This window comes from Scedosporium apiospermum, assembly GCF_000732125.1.
Source record: "Scedosporium apiospermum strain IHEM 14462 chromosome Unknown SEQ_SAPIO_0143, whole genome shotgun sequence".
Lineage (NCBI taxonomy): Eukaryota > Fungi > Ascomycota > Sordariomycetes > Microascales > Microascaceae > Scedosporium > Scedosporium apiospermum.
The window spans coordinates 371,654-390,231 of NW_015971844.1; the positions used below are offsets into that span (position 1 = coordinate 371,654).

Below are 18,578 nucleotides of genomic sequence, written 5' to 3' on the forward strand. Positions count from 1 at the left end.
TACCTACTCGTTACGTTTCCACACACGTACTTCGTACACACACACATGCCACCCCCTCCTCCTCCACGCCTTTGAAGCCGATCGACGTACCTCAGTACTGGGTACTCTTTAAATCCAGCCCACTCCCGCGTTTTGGCTTGCTCATCATAACGTCTCAGACACGGCATTGCTATAACATCCCCCAGAATACAACTCCAACCACTACTTATTGTTCTTATCCTCTACTACGTATACCAGAATTGTCACCGTCTGCCCTCCAAGCCCAGATTCTTAGAGAAACCCGGTTCCCTTTTCCTCCAGCGTCGACTTCCAGGAGGGGTAGCGAAACCAGCAACCCCAACATTACAAGAACCAGGGACTCCCCACACTTAACCCAGCATCTCGACTCTCCTGGGACCTCCCATTCCAACTTCCCTCCGATCTTCGATTCCAAGTTATATATCGATCAGCCACACCTTACAGCCGGAAGTGTTAAAGAAGACCCTTTCCCCAAGTGTCTTGCTCCTTGCTCTCTGCTCCTACTCTTCATCCCACAACTGTCCAGTCTCGCCTCACCACTCTTGAGTTTTCCCTCTTCGCTTCTCTTTGTGACGTCGGCAAGATCGAATCAACTGAGAGTTCACGAACTCGTCGGCGCATACTTATTCGAAGCCTCGAGACGTTTTAGCTCTAGCTCATAGAGTGTGTGCGCCAGCCCGCTGAAGAGCCTGGTTCATTGGTGTTTGGTGCTTAACGCAAACGTGGTTTTTCGTCCCATCGAGAGCGCCTCTTTCTGCCACATACTAGGCGTCAGCTATTCCCGTCTCTTCGACGGACAAAATTCCAAACGAACCTCCCCCGCAACGGCTCTGAAGTGCCATCAACCCTTCAGTTTCTAAGGCTCATGAGCATCGCAATCCAGGCACCTCGCAGTTTGGAGCCTCTTTACTGCCAGGGAATATACAACGGCCGCCTCGAGTCGACGTCCCTGGATTTGCCTAACCAGTCGTATCCGAACACGGGAACATCGAATCTCATGTCAGCTATGACGAGTGGACACAATCCTCGCCACCCGTATGGTGGCTATCCAGCCCCCCAGCCCCGGCCTCCCCAGTACGATCCCATTCAAAATTCTCCCTCCCAGTTCGCCCAAGGCCATACTCCTCCCGCCCAGATGCAGCGACTACCGATGATGACCCCTCCCGCACCTATGCCTACCGCTTCGACTCCGACTCTCACTCAGTCTCCTGTACTGCAGCAAGAGCCCGGCTCATATGTTGGATACTCGCCTACCACTGAACCTGCTTCGCCAACGCCACCCTTCACTTTGACCATCCGGCAGGAGCCAGATCGAGCCAAAGTAGTCCTTGGTAAGGACAAAGGTAAGAAGATATCAGCCTCTCGCGGCCCAGCCGTTATTTCACCTGGTGCGGGAAAGAAAAATGGCCTAACAAGTAGTCCAGATCGAAAGCCTGTTGACCCTCCCCCGATCCTGCAACTCGAAGTCCCTCCCCAGAACAACCACATTCTTCAGAGTGAGTAATTTTAGAAATGATCCTCGCTTGGACCTCAATTGTGGAGTGGCAACACAGGCTGACTGTCGGTTTGAAATTTAGGCCCTTACCATTTCGTCATGGCTTTCCTCATCGACGAGAAGGAGGATACTCCTGTTTCGTGCCAAAACGGCAATCCTCTTTTTGGCACCCAAGTATCCAGCCTCCACAAGCTCAAGGACACTAATAACCAAGACGGTGGATTCTTTGTTTTTGGGGACTTGTCCGTAAAGGTTGAAGGAAAGTTCCGGCTCAAGTTTACGCTTTACGAGGTATCCAATGGAGAGGTTGTCCAGCTTGGTGATATTACGTCCCGCGTGTTTGAGGTTTACTCGCCGAAGCATTTCCCAGGAATGGAGGAGTCAACTTTCCTTACCCGATCGTTCAGCGACCAAGGTGTCCGTCTTCGCCTTCGGAAGGACTCGAGGAGTATGACGACCCGAAAGCGAAACAGCCAGGCAGCGAAGCTCGCCGATCAAATGTCGCAGCAGCGATATCAGCCCCGAGCGCGGATAGAGCCTCCGCCACCTTCAGCCTACGAAAGCATGCACCAAGGAAACGGCTGGTGGACCAGCCACAGCAGCCCACATACACCAGGTGCCGTCAGCGCCAGTGGGCCTCCAAGTGCAGGGCCGTACGGACCCACGAGTCAGACCGGAGGGTACGGCGCAGATCCCTCTGCTCCGCGCTACGGTCCGCAATAACTTGACGCGTGCGATCTTTAGGTATTTCATGACATTTACAATCAACGACCGGAAGACATGACTTGGCGGTAGATATCCTTGGGAAATGGTAACGTGACTGGACTAAAGGCGAGCAGGAAGACAAAAAAGAAAAAAAAAAAAACGACGAGAAAAAAAAAAATCAAAAGTGATAATTTCCTTTCGGACGTATCATCACCTTCATCTTTCTTTGGTTCGCATCAATACCCCTTTTGGTGGGCGTTTATGGATCTGGACAAGGGCATCGGTATTTCTTTTCCCATCTCTTATCTCCTTCTTTGGTTTGCTTCTTGCGTTAGGGCTCATATTCTATCATGATGTCGGTCGGGGCATTCTGGAGACTGGGATATTCACTTCTAGGTGGCGAGGAGGCGGGCGTGTCTGTTTTTGGTTTCTCGTTTCTCTCTCTCTACCTTTTTATTTTTCCTCGACAGAAGTGGTAGACATTTCCTCCCTTTTACTCTCTTGTCCTACGAGACGACTGGGGAAAAAAAACCTTTACATATAGTGTCTTATTCTCTATTTCCGTCCCCTTATTTTTCACAGAAAGACTGCTCTTTTGTTTTTATAGTTATGTGGATGCGAGACCCCTCGCGGGGCCAGTTGGTGTTCCTTATCCTAGTCGTGTCCTTCGAAAATACAAACGTATTGCAATGAATCTGATGCCTGATAGTCTCTCTATCCTATGCCATTGTTTCTGTGTTCTTTTCTAACCACTGGCTGCTATTAATGGTTCTAAAATACGAGATGGGAGTGTAACCACGATCAATTGTAGAAGAAGAATGTTGGATCCGTCAAAGGTAACATTGAGGGCCCGGGCTGATCCGCAATGGTAGGATCCAAGGACCGTAGACTATTATGATCTACGAAGTACGAGGTTGTCACGAGTTGGCCAGCCGTGATAGTATACCCACAGGGAAACATTTTCGCTCTCTAATGAGGGACCCTACCCTATTCTAGGTGGCAGAATAGAAGCGGAGGAAGCCCCATGGGGGAATGCTCCTTCGATCTACTGCGTTCTGTTCCAAGACAGATCTACTTGGCTGAGGACTGGGAACATAGGCCCCCCCTTTGTGTGGTACTATTAGTCGAGGTTAAGGCTACTCAGGGAGTTACGAGGAAAAAGCGACAAGGCCTTTTTAAGAAGTGGCGGGCAGGGGCAGTTTCGACCTCATCTTCTTGATGATGGTCTACCGTTTTTGCCAAACTACGAATATCAGGTATCTAGAGTTTCTCCCTCGCCGTTTTCCAATCTCGCCACCTCAATTATTTCAGGGTCTCCTGTTCATAAGACCCTTTTTTTGTGCATTAGAGTGTTTCGAGTTTCCTCTAAGCTTAAAGGCCGGAGAAAGGGGGGGGAGGCCACGGGACGATGGGCTCTAATCTCCAGGCATTATCGCGGCGAAATGTCAGAAGAGAAAAAGAAATGCTATACCCACATCGTAATACTTCAGTATGCAGGTATTGACGAAAAGGGAACCTGCTTCTTGTTGTGGTGTCCTATTCGGGGTATATTAACCCCCCCATTAGCAAAAGGATAGTACATTAGGGGAGTTTTGAGCCGCCCGGACGTCTGTAGCAAGCAAGCGAGTGAAAAGTCTGGTTCTGTTTTTGTTCCCTGCGAGAAGATGTTTCAAAACAAGAGAGTGGAGGGGCGGGGTGGGCGGTGGTTGGGATTTTGGATTGGGGGCGATAGTGGTTAGAGCCCGGGAAATGTTTACTGCGGAAGGTCGGTGTGAAGTGCCGGATGCAGGTGGTTATGGGGTGGTGGACTCTCTCTGTGCAGACGGACTTGGCGGGTAGTTCCCGTGGAAGGTCCCAAGGGAAGAGTCAAAAACGGGAAAGGTCAGTAGTGTATGGCCTTATTCTCGGCGGAACCCAAGACGCGTGGGAAACGTTCAGTTGTTTCCTTATTCAGGAGGAGGGGGCACATTAGTGAGCAGAAATGGCCGTCGCCCTGCGTCCCCCTTGTGACTAGTAGAAGTTCTACACTCAGACTCGTACACCAGGAATACTAAGGCGGACTCTGTGGCCAAACCCTGTTCTTAATGTTCGTTCAATGATAAACTTGGAAGACAATGATGTTGGTGATATAGGGGGAGTGGGGACTGCGTCTGTTGGCGTGATATGTGGGTGCTAATGTCTCAGGAGAGAGTTCGCGTAATGGGATAAGGAAGGCGGAGGCGAGAGGGAGGCGGGACTAATGCGGGGACTGAGGATATTGCGAGCGAGGAGGGTGTTGGAATAAGAGAGAGGAGGGGAGCGAAAGAGGAGATTTTCGACTGAAATTGGTGTGTACGTGTACATCGAGGACGGATACGCGAAGGCCATGAGGAAGGGTTCGATGGTGGAGAAAGGGTAGCCAGAAAGAAAGCAAGACCGGTTCCTATGGAGTCGTGGTACACCCTATTGTGTTCGAGGAGCCGGCCAGGGTCGGGTGGTTGGACGGATTGTGGGTCGGTAAGGGTTGGATGGGGCAGGCGGGCAGCGATGTTCTGCGGTAATATGTTGGGGAAATATAGGAATCATGGACGGGCCAGAACTCTGTCGTGATGGTGGTTGGTTGAAGAGTACGAAAGGGAAGGGGGGAGAGGGTGTGTCGCCTTGTCTGAGGGGAACACAATATGTGTATGGCATCCAGGTCGGCCAAACTCTGTCCACGAACCATCCTCGAATGGGATGTGTGCCGGAGTGGGTACGCTAGAATGCGGCGACACGGGTACGACAATTACTATCATGTGAAAACTATAGGGAGGGGGTTACCACAGCGAAAGGCCCAAAACCAAGAGAGGAGGAGGGGGGTGGTGGTAAGTTGCTCTTCCCTCCTAGAGAAGGAATTGCGTGGGAAAAGTTCATAGACTTGGCGGGAAGCGGAGGCATGGCCGTCATGCGCTGACACGTAGACCCGTGTCCTCTTGGTCTCGATATGGTATCGTCGAGGACATTGGCGATACGAGCGAGGCGTCGCATGTGGAGTATCGAATCCGTAAGAGAGGGGATATAATATCGACGAGTATATGAGGAGCCAGAAAAGAGACTCGAGGGTATAACAAAACTAAACAAAAGGGACGGAACTGGTGATCAGAATTGGCTATCCACTTGGTGCTCATTCTCCGCATTAGGGTAAGTCCGTTTTCTCGCCCCTTCGCGCCGGACTATCTCCAACCGTGGGCGAGTTGGGCAGCGGCTTGTCGAGGGGTCCAGCTCAGAGGATCCATTTCTCTGCCATGTAACGTCCAGGGTCTTCCCGGGGTATCTGAAGGGCCTCCTCTATTATAGGGTGAAGAAATAAGGGTAACGGTATATATATGTTCTGGGGAACCTTGGGAGATTGTTGAGATGGATGGGGCCGTCGCGGATTGCGAGACAAGGGTTGAGTGAGAGTGAGAGGAGGAACCAGAATCGGATGACACTGGTAGTGCGACATTGGCATGTGGAGACCTTGAAGAATGGTTCCCATGCCATCACGAACACGAACGGGTAAGCATGAAAATCTGGAGAGGGCAATAGGATGGAGCAGGCTTGAGGGAGCTAGCTCGGTCAAGCTTAAACGTCCTCGGCCAGAAAGATTGGGGAGAAATGACGAGTCGAAATTGCGACGGCACTACTTCGAGTGACATGTTCATGTCTGTTTGGGTGTTAGCACCAGTATTGTCCAGAATCTTGATAAATGAGTTGAGTTATAGGTATGGGATGGGGACGGGCTACCAGCTAAGACTGACAGACTTGGGCCGTTTGTCGACTGAGGAGACCCTCCAGCTAAGCTGCGGTTCGCAGGTGCCGGGAACCACACTTTGGAGATTATGCGGAAGCTCGCATTTGACGGATTGGGGACATTAGCTGACAACAGCTTGAAGTTCCCGAAGATTGAGCCGCGTCTGAAAGTCGTAAGCGTGCCGAAAACACGTTCCCGTCCCATCGTCGATATTCTTTCTCTCATTCCCTCCTCCCTTTGGCTTATTTTCCGGGCTCATTCCGGTCCCAAACAACAATAATGAATCGAGGAGGGCTTAGGACCAGACTCTTCAGGCCACAATTCCCGGAAAAACAAAAGCTAAGCGAAGGCTCTGGAGCTGGGAGGATCGGCACCAGCCGGCTTTCACAAACAACTCGCCTCTTTTTTTTCCAATTCATCCGGAGAGATGAAGTGGCAGGATTTTGGAGCCGGCGTCGGTCTCAAACCCGTTTCTTCGCCTCGACCGCACAGAGAAAGGGTGAGTTCCTGGTTTTGGCTCGGCGGTCTCTGGGATTTCAAAGGTAGCGAGCGGCTCATGGTCGCTCTGTGCCTTGCCTTGGCCTTTGCTTCTGTCAATAACCCCCCAATTTCGGATGTTGATCTAAATACCGGATGTGGCGTCGAAGGTGGGATTGAACAGTCTATGTCGAATCTTTCTCCGAACACCATCGTCGTCCATTGTGTCCATCAGTCTTCAAGGGTTGAAGTTAAAGTTGAAGCGTGCTGCCAAATTAGGAAATTCCAACATTTCGGGACGGACTTGAGGCGCTTCAGGGTGCTTAGTCATCCATCTTCTTCTCGTCCCTCGACCATTTGCGGCTTCTCAGTGTGCCTCTTTTAAAACTGTCAATCCTCCTGATCGCAGATCACAGCATGACAGCCAAGGGCCTCATCTGCACTCTTTTCGGTCTATCTCAACCCTTCTCCTCCGGAATGACCGGAAACCGGGGATTGCTATATGAAGTACCTGTCGTCGTGTCGTGTCGTGTCGTGTCGTCGGTCCCTGCATGACTAGGGGCCAAGAGGCGTTCGTCTGCTGGTCCCGGTATCGATCCCTCTCCAGATCTGGTTCACCGGCAGAGGAAATGCATTCCAAATCTCTTTGGCCTAGATGACCTCGAATCGTGGACTTGCGACGCAACACCTCGGCTGAATTGGTACCGTACAGCAAGACAGGGGAGCAAGGAGATCGGATGCCACGATAGTGCCACACCCAATTGTACTTGGATACTTGGAATAAACGGTTTCGCTCCCAACTTCTTTCCCATTTTAGCTAGCTATGGCATTATTAGATAACGGAGATCCAGGACCGCATCTCGCATCTCGCATCTTGGTCCTGGCATAGAAGTGAAGTAACATCAACAACAAGAAACAGCGAAAACAGCCCGGAATGCACAAGAATGCTCTGTATCACCAGCACGGCAACTGCTCATCAGGGTCCCCAAACCAAGATCAACTCCTCCCAGGATTAATAGACTCCGGCTGTCTGCCTAGTATCCACGCAAAAGAACAACCCGATCCCAAAGTCAAAATAGATAATAACAATACAAGAAGACCCTTCCCGCATAAGAATGTGAGACAATTGCCAACTCCCACCCTCCACACACACGCCCCCCATCGTGTCGTCGACTTCGTCTCATTTTCTTCCCATTGTTCCCGTTTTTGCATGGCGCACGTTTCATCTTCATTCTCAAGTACCGTTGCTAGGGTGATACTTCCACGCATCCTCATCGTGTTGACCAGGACCAGGGTAGATGAGACAGTGAGGGACTGTATGTCGCTGACGAAGACGAAGCGGAGGCGATATCAGCTGTCAAGTTCTGACGGTGTTTAAGCGACTACTGTAGTCACCTCATTTTCGGCGACCGGCTGAGGGACAGGGACAGGGACAGGAGCGGGAGCCGGTGACGGAGTAGGCGCATGGTCGTCCGCGGCGACTGTAGGGTCAGAAGCGGCCACGGCATCCGAGATAGCTGTAGGGGCAGAGTCAACCTCGGGGGTGTCAACGGGGGTTGTAGGGTCAGAAGTGGCCACGGCATCCGAGATAGCCGTAGGGGCAGAGTCAACCTCGGGGGTGTCCACGGGGGTTGTAGGATCGGGGGGAGTTGGCGTGCCACAGGCAGCGGCGTTGCCGAACGGGTGGCCGAACAAGCAGTAGTATCCACCCATGTCGTAAGCCCAGTTCAGCGAGTTGAACTCGACATCCCAGTGCTTCATCTGCCACAAGTCATCATTCTTGACGGCCTTGATGACGCTGATTCCCCGTGCGGGACGTCCAGCGCCGAAAGTGGCCTCCCAGATAAGGACGATCTTGCTACAGGTGAAGATGGGGTCACCTTGGAGGACAATGTCGGGCTGAGGTAGTTGCGGGTCGCTCTGGGAGGTGATGAAGGATGCCTTGTCGAAGGTCACGGCACCGTAGTCTTTGCCGATGAAGGTGTTGATGGACTGGCTGACGTCCTCGAAGTCATCGGTCAGGTACTTCTCTGCGTCGGCGGCGTCGAATGCGCCGATGAGCCTCTTGTATACGTCGGCGAGCTCGGCGGCGTCGTTCTTCGTGAGGCAGTCGCACTTATCCTTGTCACCTCCTCTCTTCACATGGGGAGAGGCGACGACACTGCCGATGAGGCCAAGGGTGGCCAGGTTGGAGAGGCTGGGGAAACGCATTCTTGCAGTTGGTGACGGATGTGTGTGTGTTTGGGGGTTAAACTGCCATCGAATATTGTAAGCGTAGCCCTCGTTTATATCTCCACTGCTCCTTCATTCCATTGTTGTTCCGGGTCACTTACAATAATTTAAATAGATTATATATCTGAAAAAAGGAGTCTGAATGTGAACGTGGTCGCAACTTCCTAGAAACGAGTGAATATGGGAGAGGAAGGACCAAACGAAACGAGTGAATGCGGAGGAGAATCGAGCGAGGCGTGCAATCTGCCCAGAGGACTGTCTATATATCCTTCCTGGTCTCGTTAGACAAATGACTGACGAACAGCAACATATCCGACGGACTGAAGTGAGAGGGAGGTGACCCCTATTAATTCCATGATGCCTCATCACGTCCACAATCCTACGGTGTCGGTTGAGAGACACATCCGGACTTGCTTTTCCTTCCCTCCACTCAGACCGCAACGGTGACCGCTGGCTTATCCAAGGTGGCGGCGGCCAAATCTGCAAGATGGATGATTTTTACGAAGTAATGCATTCCCCGACAGACCAGAGACATGAAGTCAAACATAATTTCCCAGCCACTGCAGCCAGTGACACCAGACATTCTCCCATGCTCAGCCGCAGGGACTTCTATTTTCTCTTCTCGGACCAGCGTTGTATAGATCCAATACATTTCACCTCATCTGTTTTCTTCCTCGATTTGACTTACTTATTCTGGCAGGAGACATTTCACAATACGAGAACTGACCCCGACGCCGCAGCTGCAGCGCAGAGAACGGGAAAGTCATTGGACAGTTCCGGACATCGCTGGCACGCATCGGGGGTAACAATCGCAACATCAGATGGAGTCCGCTGTCCCGAGAGATGCCAATTCGTAATTCCACTCGTTTCCTTGGCCATGGCCCCCCGGGCCGAAGCTTTCGGGCTCCCGTGAAAGGGTCCTGAATAATCTTTCCGGACGCCTCGCCGTCATCTGAAGAGCAGGTTTAGGACCCTTATTTTACCCGTCGTCGGACGGGAATATGTGTACAGCAGCAACAAGTTCCCCAATGATCGTATAATCGGCAGACGAGATCCTACTCAGCAAAGTAGCAAGCAAAGTAGCACAGATTTAACTCGCTGCAGGGTAGGACGGCCCAAGAAAAAAAGACACCAGGCTGCTGTGCTGTGGAACCCTGGTATGTACATTCAAGGTTGAGCGGACGGTGTCTTCACTGACTCTCCCCCGCAGGCGGAATGTCGATCTGCATGGAAGTCCCGGCACTAATGTACAAATGTAAAACTGCACGAGCAAAGTGTTCCGTCGCCGATCGCTATCTCCGCATTAGCGGAAGTTGTTCACTCATGCCCTGTGGGGAGAAGAGAAATCGCCCCCCGGGTTGAACATGTCGGATCCCGTTTTAGCATGCACCGTTGGCGGTGGGCCTGAAGATCACATATTGACTAAGTTCTCCGGAGCGAACTGGCATCCATCTTTCCTGCACAATACAGCAGGTGACACAACATTCCTGGTGTTCCTGCTCCTGCTCCATGTGTCCACCTGCGGCTAGTTACAGTAGGACTCTCACTGAGCCGTATAAGCAACGCGCATGTAAGCCAGGCTATCGGGTATCGGGTTTAACGTGCACATTGGTCTTTTAAGTTAGGAACCTGTAGCGGGGTTCTACGGGGCCGGAGATTAGATGGAGATGGTGATGGAAATCAGACGAAGTTAGCGGGATGATGCATTGGGGCCAGGCTCCAGGTCCTGTACAACTTGATATTCACTATGCAGTTCTCCGGACTGTCCTGCACCGAGAAGAACTGGTCCTCTCAGCTTAGATTCTGCAATGCGCAGGACAGGAATGGATCTCTGTATGGGTGCTAAAAACAAAAGACAAATTTCCAAGTTTGGATGGCGATGTTACTGTATGGTGTCTCTCAAAAACGACACTTTCGTCACCGATGTCTCACCTGCTGTTAGTATCGAGAAAGACATAAGAATAAGTAAAGAGAGTGCGATGAAGAAAGAAAAGGGGGAGACGCGTCTGAGGTATTGGTGTCAAATCCATTCGCCAGTGCCTCCAGCAACGCAATGGATCAACCTTTCAATTAACCTTGCTGATTGTCCCAGGCCTTCGGGTTTGCAAAGAGAATATCAAGAATGCTCGAAACCTCAAGACCAATGACTTTGAAGATTGTAACCTAAAGCTGACGCCCGAGATCGACAATGTCTCTCGGTCATCGCTTATTCCAAGGAGAGGAGAGGTCACTAGCCCCGTTTGAGAGGACGTATCGACCGGAGTGCATCATGGGGAGACCCCGACTCAGCCGTGAGGATCAACGGCCTCTTATTGCCGCTATCCGATTTTTCTATACAAAAAAAAAAAAAAAAAAAGGTTATCTTCTGTACTTGAGCCAGGGTTTCACCTCGAGTAGCTAGTGAACTTGAAATTTATTATTATTTTTTCTTTCCTTTTCTCGAGAACTCAAGATGCTACCGTATTCCTCGGGAGTGAGACCAACAGTTCGAGTTGTGAATCCACATGCCATCCCTTTCACCTCCCATGTGTTCCTCCACCTCCTTTTCATTTTTTCTTTACTTTTTCATCTCTTCTTTCTTGGGATTGTTCGCTCCAGGCCCAAGGCTGGGGGGCTCTTTCTGGTTCATATTCTGTAAACCTTGCTAAGCCCAACGAGTGACATCCCAGCCAAGACTCGAGAGAACCATGTCAGCCTTGATATGTTCCGACCAGTTCTCAGAAGAGTTCACTTCACTGAAGGAAGTGTGTGTGTTTTGGTCTCAGAGAAGACATCGTTATATTTCTATAAACTCCAAATATAGAACGCAATTTCCACAAGTTTACCAACCCATTGTAGAGGGAGAGGACAGAATTTCACCTAAGAAATTCCAACAACATCACGCACCATCGTCCCAACAATCTCCTCGCAGGCGAAATAGCAAGACATCGAATCCCCAGCCTGTATGTCGCACCCGAATACTATTCCCGTACTCTTCCCATCCTGCAGCTTCTGGATCCCGCCCCGCCAGAAGAATACGAGCCGGCTGTCAGACTTCCTCTCAGCCCAAAACACCACTTTGACCCTGAGCGCTCTCCATTTCGGGACTTCGGCATTCTCGAAGCTCAGGGTTACCTTGACTACCGCCATGCGGTCATCCTCCTGCATTCGCCCGACCTGCGTCGCCTTCATGCCCAGGATTGGGAACTGCTTCATCTTAGCCATCATACCTACCCCGAAAGGCGGGTTCCTGCTCAGGACCCGTTCGATGTTCCAGGACTCCATCCGCGCCAGCGCCTTGGTCGTCGTGATTCCCGCTTGAGCCAGCTTCTCCGCCAACTTCGGCCCGATCCCCGCAACTTGGAGAATCTCCTTCCGCTCCTCGTCCCAGACCCCGGCCTCTAGAGCCCTCAAAATGTCTAGCCCGTTCCCGACTCCGACTCCGTCCTTCTTTAGCCCCATCACATCAATCACGCACCTCACAATCCTATTCAGCACCTTAAATATCTCCTTCTTCTCCGACACCAACTCCCTTCTTCTCCCCTTGTTGATCTTGCCAGGCCACTCGCCGCCGCTCAGCTGCATCTGCACCAGAAGAAACGCCTTTTGCCAGGCCGCCACTGGAGACCCTGCTGCCACGGGCCATCGCACGTTCTTCGAACCGTTGATGGCTCGGAAAAATGCCCGCTCTTCGGCTAGCATCGAGTGACGGCGTAGCTCTGGGGCTTGCGATGCCGCCTCGAGAAGTGTCCTCTGTGAGGGCTGCAAGGGTAGCATTAAGAGGTTCGCTAGTGTTTCTGGCGTCAACGCGTACCTGTGCCGGAGAGGGACGAACTCATCGGGAATGCTGTTGCGATCTGACGTCGCCGATGATGGAGAGGATGAAGATGGACCATTACCTTTGGCGAGCCCGTTGTTCTGACGTGCCGCCATTTTTATATGTCTAACGAAGTAAGCTGATTCGAGAAGGGTTGTAATATATGAGACTATAAGAGGCGAGGAGGAGGCGAAGAGGCAGATAGAGGTAGATTCTCGTAGATAACGAAGCCCTAGTATAGAGAGAAACGAGGGCGTAGGCCGCCTCAAATATGATGGGGAAGGTGAGGATTCCGTCATCACCAGGCTGGCCTTGTCAAGAATCACATGCAGACTTACACACAGATTCGCAGATTGTGGAACTGAAGGAGCCAAGGGACCAAGGGAGGAAGGTGGAAATCTCCCCTGCCGACGCTCCTCGAGTCCTCCTTCCCGTTGTTGAGGAAAGGAAATCGCTCCGGCTGGCTCCTACCTCCCCGATCGATGACGCCAGGTCACCCTCGCCCCTTCCCTGGAGAATTGGTCTCTCGTACCTCGTCTCCTGTCTCCTGTCTGCCTCGAGACTCGGAAGAGCTTCTGCTATCTTATCACAACTCCGATGCTAGAACCTAGGGCTATGATTTCATGTCCCCGTTGCCCACATTTTGAGCATACGGAGTAGAGGTAACGCAGTGGAGAAGGCCATGATTGCTAGAATATGTGATGGGTTACAAACTGTCTTTCTATGTTGTATCATTCCCCTCCAGGTTCCCATTTCTACCTCTGTTGCATCTGGTTTACGAGACTTTGGAACACCAGATCGAAATAGTGTAACGTTACATAGGACTGTCTATAGAGAAGGAAGCATAGGTAGATGAGGATAGGACATCAAACTAGCCAGAGCCTTGTATGCCCAGCGATAAACAAGACTCAGCAGCGAGGCCGTTAACAAGAGCACAATTTTTCGTTTCTCCCACCACCAGGATCTTTAACTTAGACATGACCCTTCTAATTCAGTTCGGCCTCTCGGAAACACCGACTTGCCAAGTTTAGAAGGGCTTGCACAAGTCGCTGATCCAGTCGAGCCAGCCGCCGTCAGACTTGTCGTCATCCTTCTTGTCTCCCCCCTCATTACCATCCCCGCCATCTCCGCCCTCAATGACGCCAACCTCCTTCCAGGCATTCTCTACAATCTTGGCTACATCTTCGCTAAAGGCCGTCTTGGCAGAGTTGATGGTCGCGTTTGCAAACTCGAGGAAGTTGCACTGCGGGGACAGGTTGGCCTGGGTCATGGTGATCCACTAGATCTTTCCAGCCTTTTCCCACGAATATCCACCGAATGCCTTGGCGGCGAGATAAAAGGCTTTGTTGGGGATGCCCGAGTAGATGTGGACGCCGCCGTTGTCTTCAAACGTTGACTTGTAATGCCTGAAGTGATCCGGCTGCGGGTCTCTTCCCTGTGTTAAAGGCAAAGCGGACACTTGAGTTAGAAAGGGACATCTCCAGTATAAAATAAACGTGAAAAGCGAAATATATACTTACGAATCGCGGATCATTGTACGCAGTTCCCGGGGCCTTCATACTCCGAAGAGCAATTCCCTTGACGCCCGGGGCAATACATCCCTCGCCAATGAGCCAGTCGGCAGCCTCGACATCAGTTTTCTCGACAAACTGCTTGACCATGATGCCGAATACATCTGATACGTGCTCGTTCAAAGCACCGCTCTGGCCAAAGTAAAGAAGTGGCGTCGTGTTCTCAGTTACGGCGTGCGTGAGTTCATGGCCGATGACGTCGACACAACCAGTGAAGTTGCTCAAAAATTCATCTCCGTCGCCAAATACTATTTGCATGCGGTCGGGGTCCCAGTCTATACACAAAAAGTACGTCAGTGACCAAATCAGCTAGACGCTTGAGACACGCGCACCACAACACGTCCGGGAGAGTTGGCAGCTTACACGCATTCTCGTAATTCTCTCCAAAGTGGACAGTGCTGATGATGTGCATATTGTCATTGTCAACCGAGTTCCAGTTGAACAACTGTTTGTACGCGCTCAATACTTGTCCTACGTTATCGTATGCGTCGTTAACGGCCTTGTCCTTTGCGGCTGGCTGGCCCTCAGCTCGGATGAGCTCTCCTGGAAGTTGGAACTCCGCAAACGAGTTCTTGGCGTCGTAAACAGCCCAATAGAATGTATGTTCTTTCTTACTCTCGTCTTCAGCCACGGCGGCCATCTTGCGGCTAGACGTCGCTGTTCCTGCACCTCCCGTTTAGGTTAGAAGTGTGTCCATTCACCGAGTTACTGTTTGTACGTCTGAAGACGGGGATCCTACCATCTTTCCCCGCCAAAGCCTTCTCATGAATCCCCTTCAAATGAGCCAGATCCCTTCTAGCACACTTTCGAACCCTCTCGTCGACATCTTCCGAGTTGGCAATATGCCGCAAGAGGTCGATCGGTACGATGCTGGGCTTGGAAAGCGATCGAGACGACTTCCTGATCCCGGCATTCTCCGCGAGGACCTTGGATCTGTTATGAAGAGAGTTGCTAATCTTGATTCGGCGGTTGAGTGTTGCTTCGGCTGCCTTCCTGATGGGCTCAGGGTTGTTTTCGGATTCGGAGATCGACCGGAGAAGGTAGGGGGGAACGACGTAGCAGCAGTGGTCGAACATTTTCGGACAGGGCCAACAAAGAATGGGCAATGATACGCGTAGTTTAGATGAGGAGTCAGTTTAATAGAGACGTTTATCGATGAAAGCTGAGAGATTCCAGGTAAACTAGGAGTCGGCTTCGAGGTTTGATGGAGTGGTATGTTTGGCAAAGGGACTGAAAAGGACACCAACCTCTTAGGAGAGATCTTGTCTAGGAGATGAGTAAACCTGTTCATTCCCTCCTGCTCAGTCTTAGCATCCTCTAGCAGTAGTTTCCCATCCTACTCCTTGGCACCACCACCGCAATCGACATATCTATTTTGTGAAGTAGGATGCATCTACTTCCCGTGGATCCCTCTGTGGGGTGTCTATCTTAAGGGGGACACCGGGGTGTCCTGATCAGAGTGTGTCCTCTGCATTCCACCCATCACTTCCCTGTTTGATTCAACCTGCAAGTAGCGACTTCGTTTGACGATACTAGGCTCCAAAGAAGAAGCAGCGCTTTGTTCAGTCCTTGCGCCATGTACATAACTTATGACAACACTTACAAAGGAGAGAAGAACAAGGGGGTGGAGACAGATCTTGTGACGAGAGGGAGTGTTGGGTGCCCTGCACTATGATTGACTGCAAACAATAGCCAAGCTCCGTCTTTGCTGAGGGGAGGAGAAGACCACACATGACCGATATCGAAGACAGCGCTGTTTCAATGACAAACATGGCTCCGCGTTGAAGCTTTGCATGCCGTGGACAGGACGGCTGGCACGAGAAGTAGAATCTAACGAGGATGGAGAAGTGACAGTCGATTCAAGAATGGCTAAACTATGACGTACGCGTTGAATAGACAGTCCACACCTCGAGGCACAACAGATACTATTCGCTCTTAAAGAGAACCCATGGCCAGGGGACAATTCCTCCAAAGGGCATCGACTAGAAGATTTTCCGATAGATTAGGGACAGATTGCCTCCGTTGGCTTTGAAACCCAAACAGACATCCCTCGTCTCTGGCCACGTTATCCCAGGTCCAAGGTTTGTTATCTTTCAAGATGCTGTTAGCCATGGCCGCCTCGATCGAGGCTCTCAGGCCCATACCTCGAGTTGGGATCCAAACTAAGGCTTGAGTTCACACTCCCAAGGAAAGAGCCCCATCGAGGAAGGAGCCACCTCTCACAATGGGGACCCCGAGTGAACCATATAAGATCAAACAATTCCCAGGACTCATAAGGAAGCCGCGAGCTAAGCCGGCTGGTTAATCTGCTCCCTCTAGGCAGCTGGTGAAAGCGCTAGAGGTGTTCTTGGTTCGACCCCAGGTTGGACCAGGATGTAATCAGATTTTCATGGTAGGCTGGCTCTACGCGGGTTCCGATATTCTTTTTTTGCATTTCCATTATTTTTTCTTCTTCTCTTTTTCATTCTCTCCTTTTATATGATTCTGATATTGACGGGTTACTGATGATTCTTTGCGAAGCTGAAGAAGGCCGAAGACACGTTCAGGAACGAAGAATGGGAGCGGGAACTGCCCATTTCAAGAGAAAGAGGAGCTTTCTACATTACTCGCGAGCTATTCGGCAGAGACGTACAAACATCAAAACATCAAAACATCAATACAAACACCATAGTACCCAGCGCCCATTTCATATCCAGTACCGTAAGACCCATTCCCATCCGTCGACGCGCAGTTATACCAGTAGCTTAAGAAAGAATCGAGATTGAAGGGAATATCAAGGGAGCATGAAAAGAAGAAACGAAGCTGTCCCGGTCACGGTCGGGCCCCAATCGGAACTCGCGCGCAGCAAGCCCGACATCCAATATCTCTCTGGGGATCGCCCGATGTACCTCGTCTGGTTCTCGGGGGAGTGATAAGCGCACAGATTCTATGCCTTGGTTTCGGCAGGGCGCTGCGTCTGAGCCTTGACCTGTGCATCGTGTTAGTCTCGGCGATTCATCGATCGGGTTTCCCCCTCTCGGTTCTTGTAATCTCGTAGCGTCTTCAAGGCATCTGTTTGATGCGCCGGGAATACCACAGCGCCAACATGAGCGCAAACAATACAACTTGATCCAACTCACCTTCTGAACAGCTTTCTTAACACTACCGCTACCGCTAGCGCTCGACTTCCTCACGCCCCTCGGCTTCTTTCCATCCTCCTTCTTCGCGCTACTAGCACTAAGCGCAGCCTTGACCTTGTCCGTGGTCGACTCGGTTCCCGCAGCCGTCTTCTTCTTGGTGGCGGCGACTTTCGTCTTGGGCTTCGACGTGGTGGTCGTGTTCGTTCGCTTCTTGCGGGTGATGGTCGGCCCGGTGTCGATGGTGTGGAAGACTCGGGGGCGGGAGTTGCCCGTTTGCGAGCGGGTACCTTCGCGAGCCATTTCGAAGAGGATGTAGAGTTCTTTGAGACCTAGATTGAGATGTTCTTTGAGGGCGCGAATAGAGTGTTAGTTCACCGACGACTAGGTGATGGCGTAGAAGGGCGCAAAGGATGGAGGGACTTTGCGCTAGGACGAGCTGATAAATCCTTGACAAGAAGGCAAGGACGGGGATGGAGATGTTGGATTTGAGGTCCGTCAGTGATGAGGGAATGCAGGGCGATCGAGTCAAGAGGATTCAGGCGCTCAAGGAAGTGAATGCGACGCAACACACCAGCGGGAAAGATACCCACGATTGAGAAGCGGGCCTGGGTGGCGTAGAAATACTCTTTTATCACTTTCAACAGTCGCGAAATAGACAAACGGAGAAAAAGATTTGATTGATAAAAAGAGTTAATCGACAGAATTGCCAGTTGAGCTATTTACACAAGGTAGGATGGGGCAGGGAGGGCTCGGGAAGCGGGGAGAAGGAGAGATAAAAATAAGAGGGGAAGGGAGGAAGGGCGGATGGGCTCGTGTGTCTGTCTTTTCGGCGGTATGAGGGGAAAAGGAGCATAGGATGATGGGGATCTATAACCTGGAGGGAAGAAAGGGGAAAAGACGAGCTGATGGAGGGTATGGAGGCTGGGAAATGAGAGAGAGTTGATCGGGGTAGAGTACAGCGTTGAGCACCGGCAATGTCGTGGTGGATGGTGTATGTGTACTCTGCTTGCCTCTGATCAGACGTTACGATGTGATTGCGGGAAGTTGAGGAGCACAGCTTAAGCGCCCAGAGAAAGGGTGCTTCGGGTGGCGGGGAATAATGAGCCGGGACGGTAGAAAGAGACCTAAAATGAAAGAGATACGAAATATGATTGTGATGGAACGGAAATAAATTTAGAGAAATAGGAAGAGGAAATAATGAAAGGAGGGAAGGCGTTTGGAGCTAAGAGGGGTTGAGTGAAGGTGAAGCTGTTCAAGTCGTTCGATGAGATTTGCGACCAAGTTTGGGATGCGGGAGCTCCTGCCGCCGCCGCTGGTGTTAGTGACTTTCGGGAAATTTCCAACGTTGCTTCCAGAAACCCAAAGCTACATCTCTGGGCGACTTCTGCAATTGTGCACTACATCAATGGGTACG

The 18,578-nt window shown here is 51.3% G+C and overlaps 3 protein-coding genes and 2 pseudogenes across 3 annotated transcripts; 1 reads left to right on the plus strand and 4 right to left on the minus strand.

Annotated features, from left to right (window-relative positions):
- Nucleotides 1–883: 883 nt before the first annotated feature.
- Nucleotides 884–2,236, plus strand: SAPIO_CDS9396 (uncharacterized protein; the record flags this gene model as incomplete). The annotated part of the gene is made up of 3 exons (XM_016790810.1): nucleotides 884–1,361; nucleotides 1,443–1,514; nucleotides 1,596–2,236. The coding sequence occupies 3 exons, from the start codon at nucleotides 884–886 to the stop codon at nucleotides 2,234–2,236; spliced, it is 1,191 nt and encodes a 396-aa protein (XP_016639320.1).
- A 5,584-nt stretch (nucleotides 2,237–7,820) lies between these two features.
- Nucleotides 7,821–8,657, minus strand: SAPIO_CDS9397 (annotated as a pseudogene; the record flags this gene model as incomplete).
- A 2,880-nt stretch (nucleotides 8,658–11,537) lies between these two features.
- On the minus strand, nucleotides 11,538–12,590 carry SAPIO_CDS9398 (annotated as a pseudogene; the record flags this gene model as incomplete).
- A 911-nt stretch (nucleotides 12,591–13,501) lies between these two features.
- Nucleotides 13,502–15,121, minus strand: SAPIO_CDS9399 (Thermolysin; the record flags this gene model as incomplete). The annotated part of the gene is made up of 4 exons (XM_016790811.1): nucleotides 13,502–13,717; nucleotides 13,995–14,320; nucleotides 14,409–14,708; nucleotides 14,785–15,121. The coding sequence occupies 4 exons, from the start codon at nucleotides 15,119–15,121 to the stop codon at nucleotides 13,502–13,504; spliced, it is 1,179 nt and encodes a 392-aa protein (XP_016639321.1).
- A 1,850-nt stretch (nucleotides 15,122–16,971) lies between these two features.
- On the minus strand, nucleotides 16,972–17,464 carry SAPIO_CDS9400 (uncharacterized protein; the record flags this gene model as incomplete). Its single annotated transcript, XM_016790812.1, has 2 exons — nucleotides 16,972–17,013; nucleotides 17,165–17,464. 2 exons carry the CDS (start codon nucleotides 17,462–17,464, stop codon nucleotides 16,972–16,974), a joined length of 342 nt encoding a protein of 113 aa, XP_016639322.1.
- Between the last annotated feature and the right edge of the window lie 1,114 nt (nucleotides 17,465–18,578).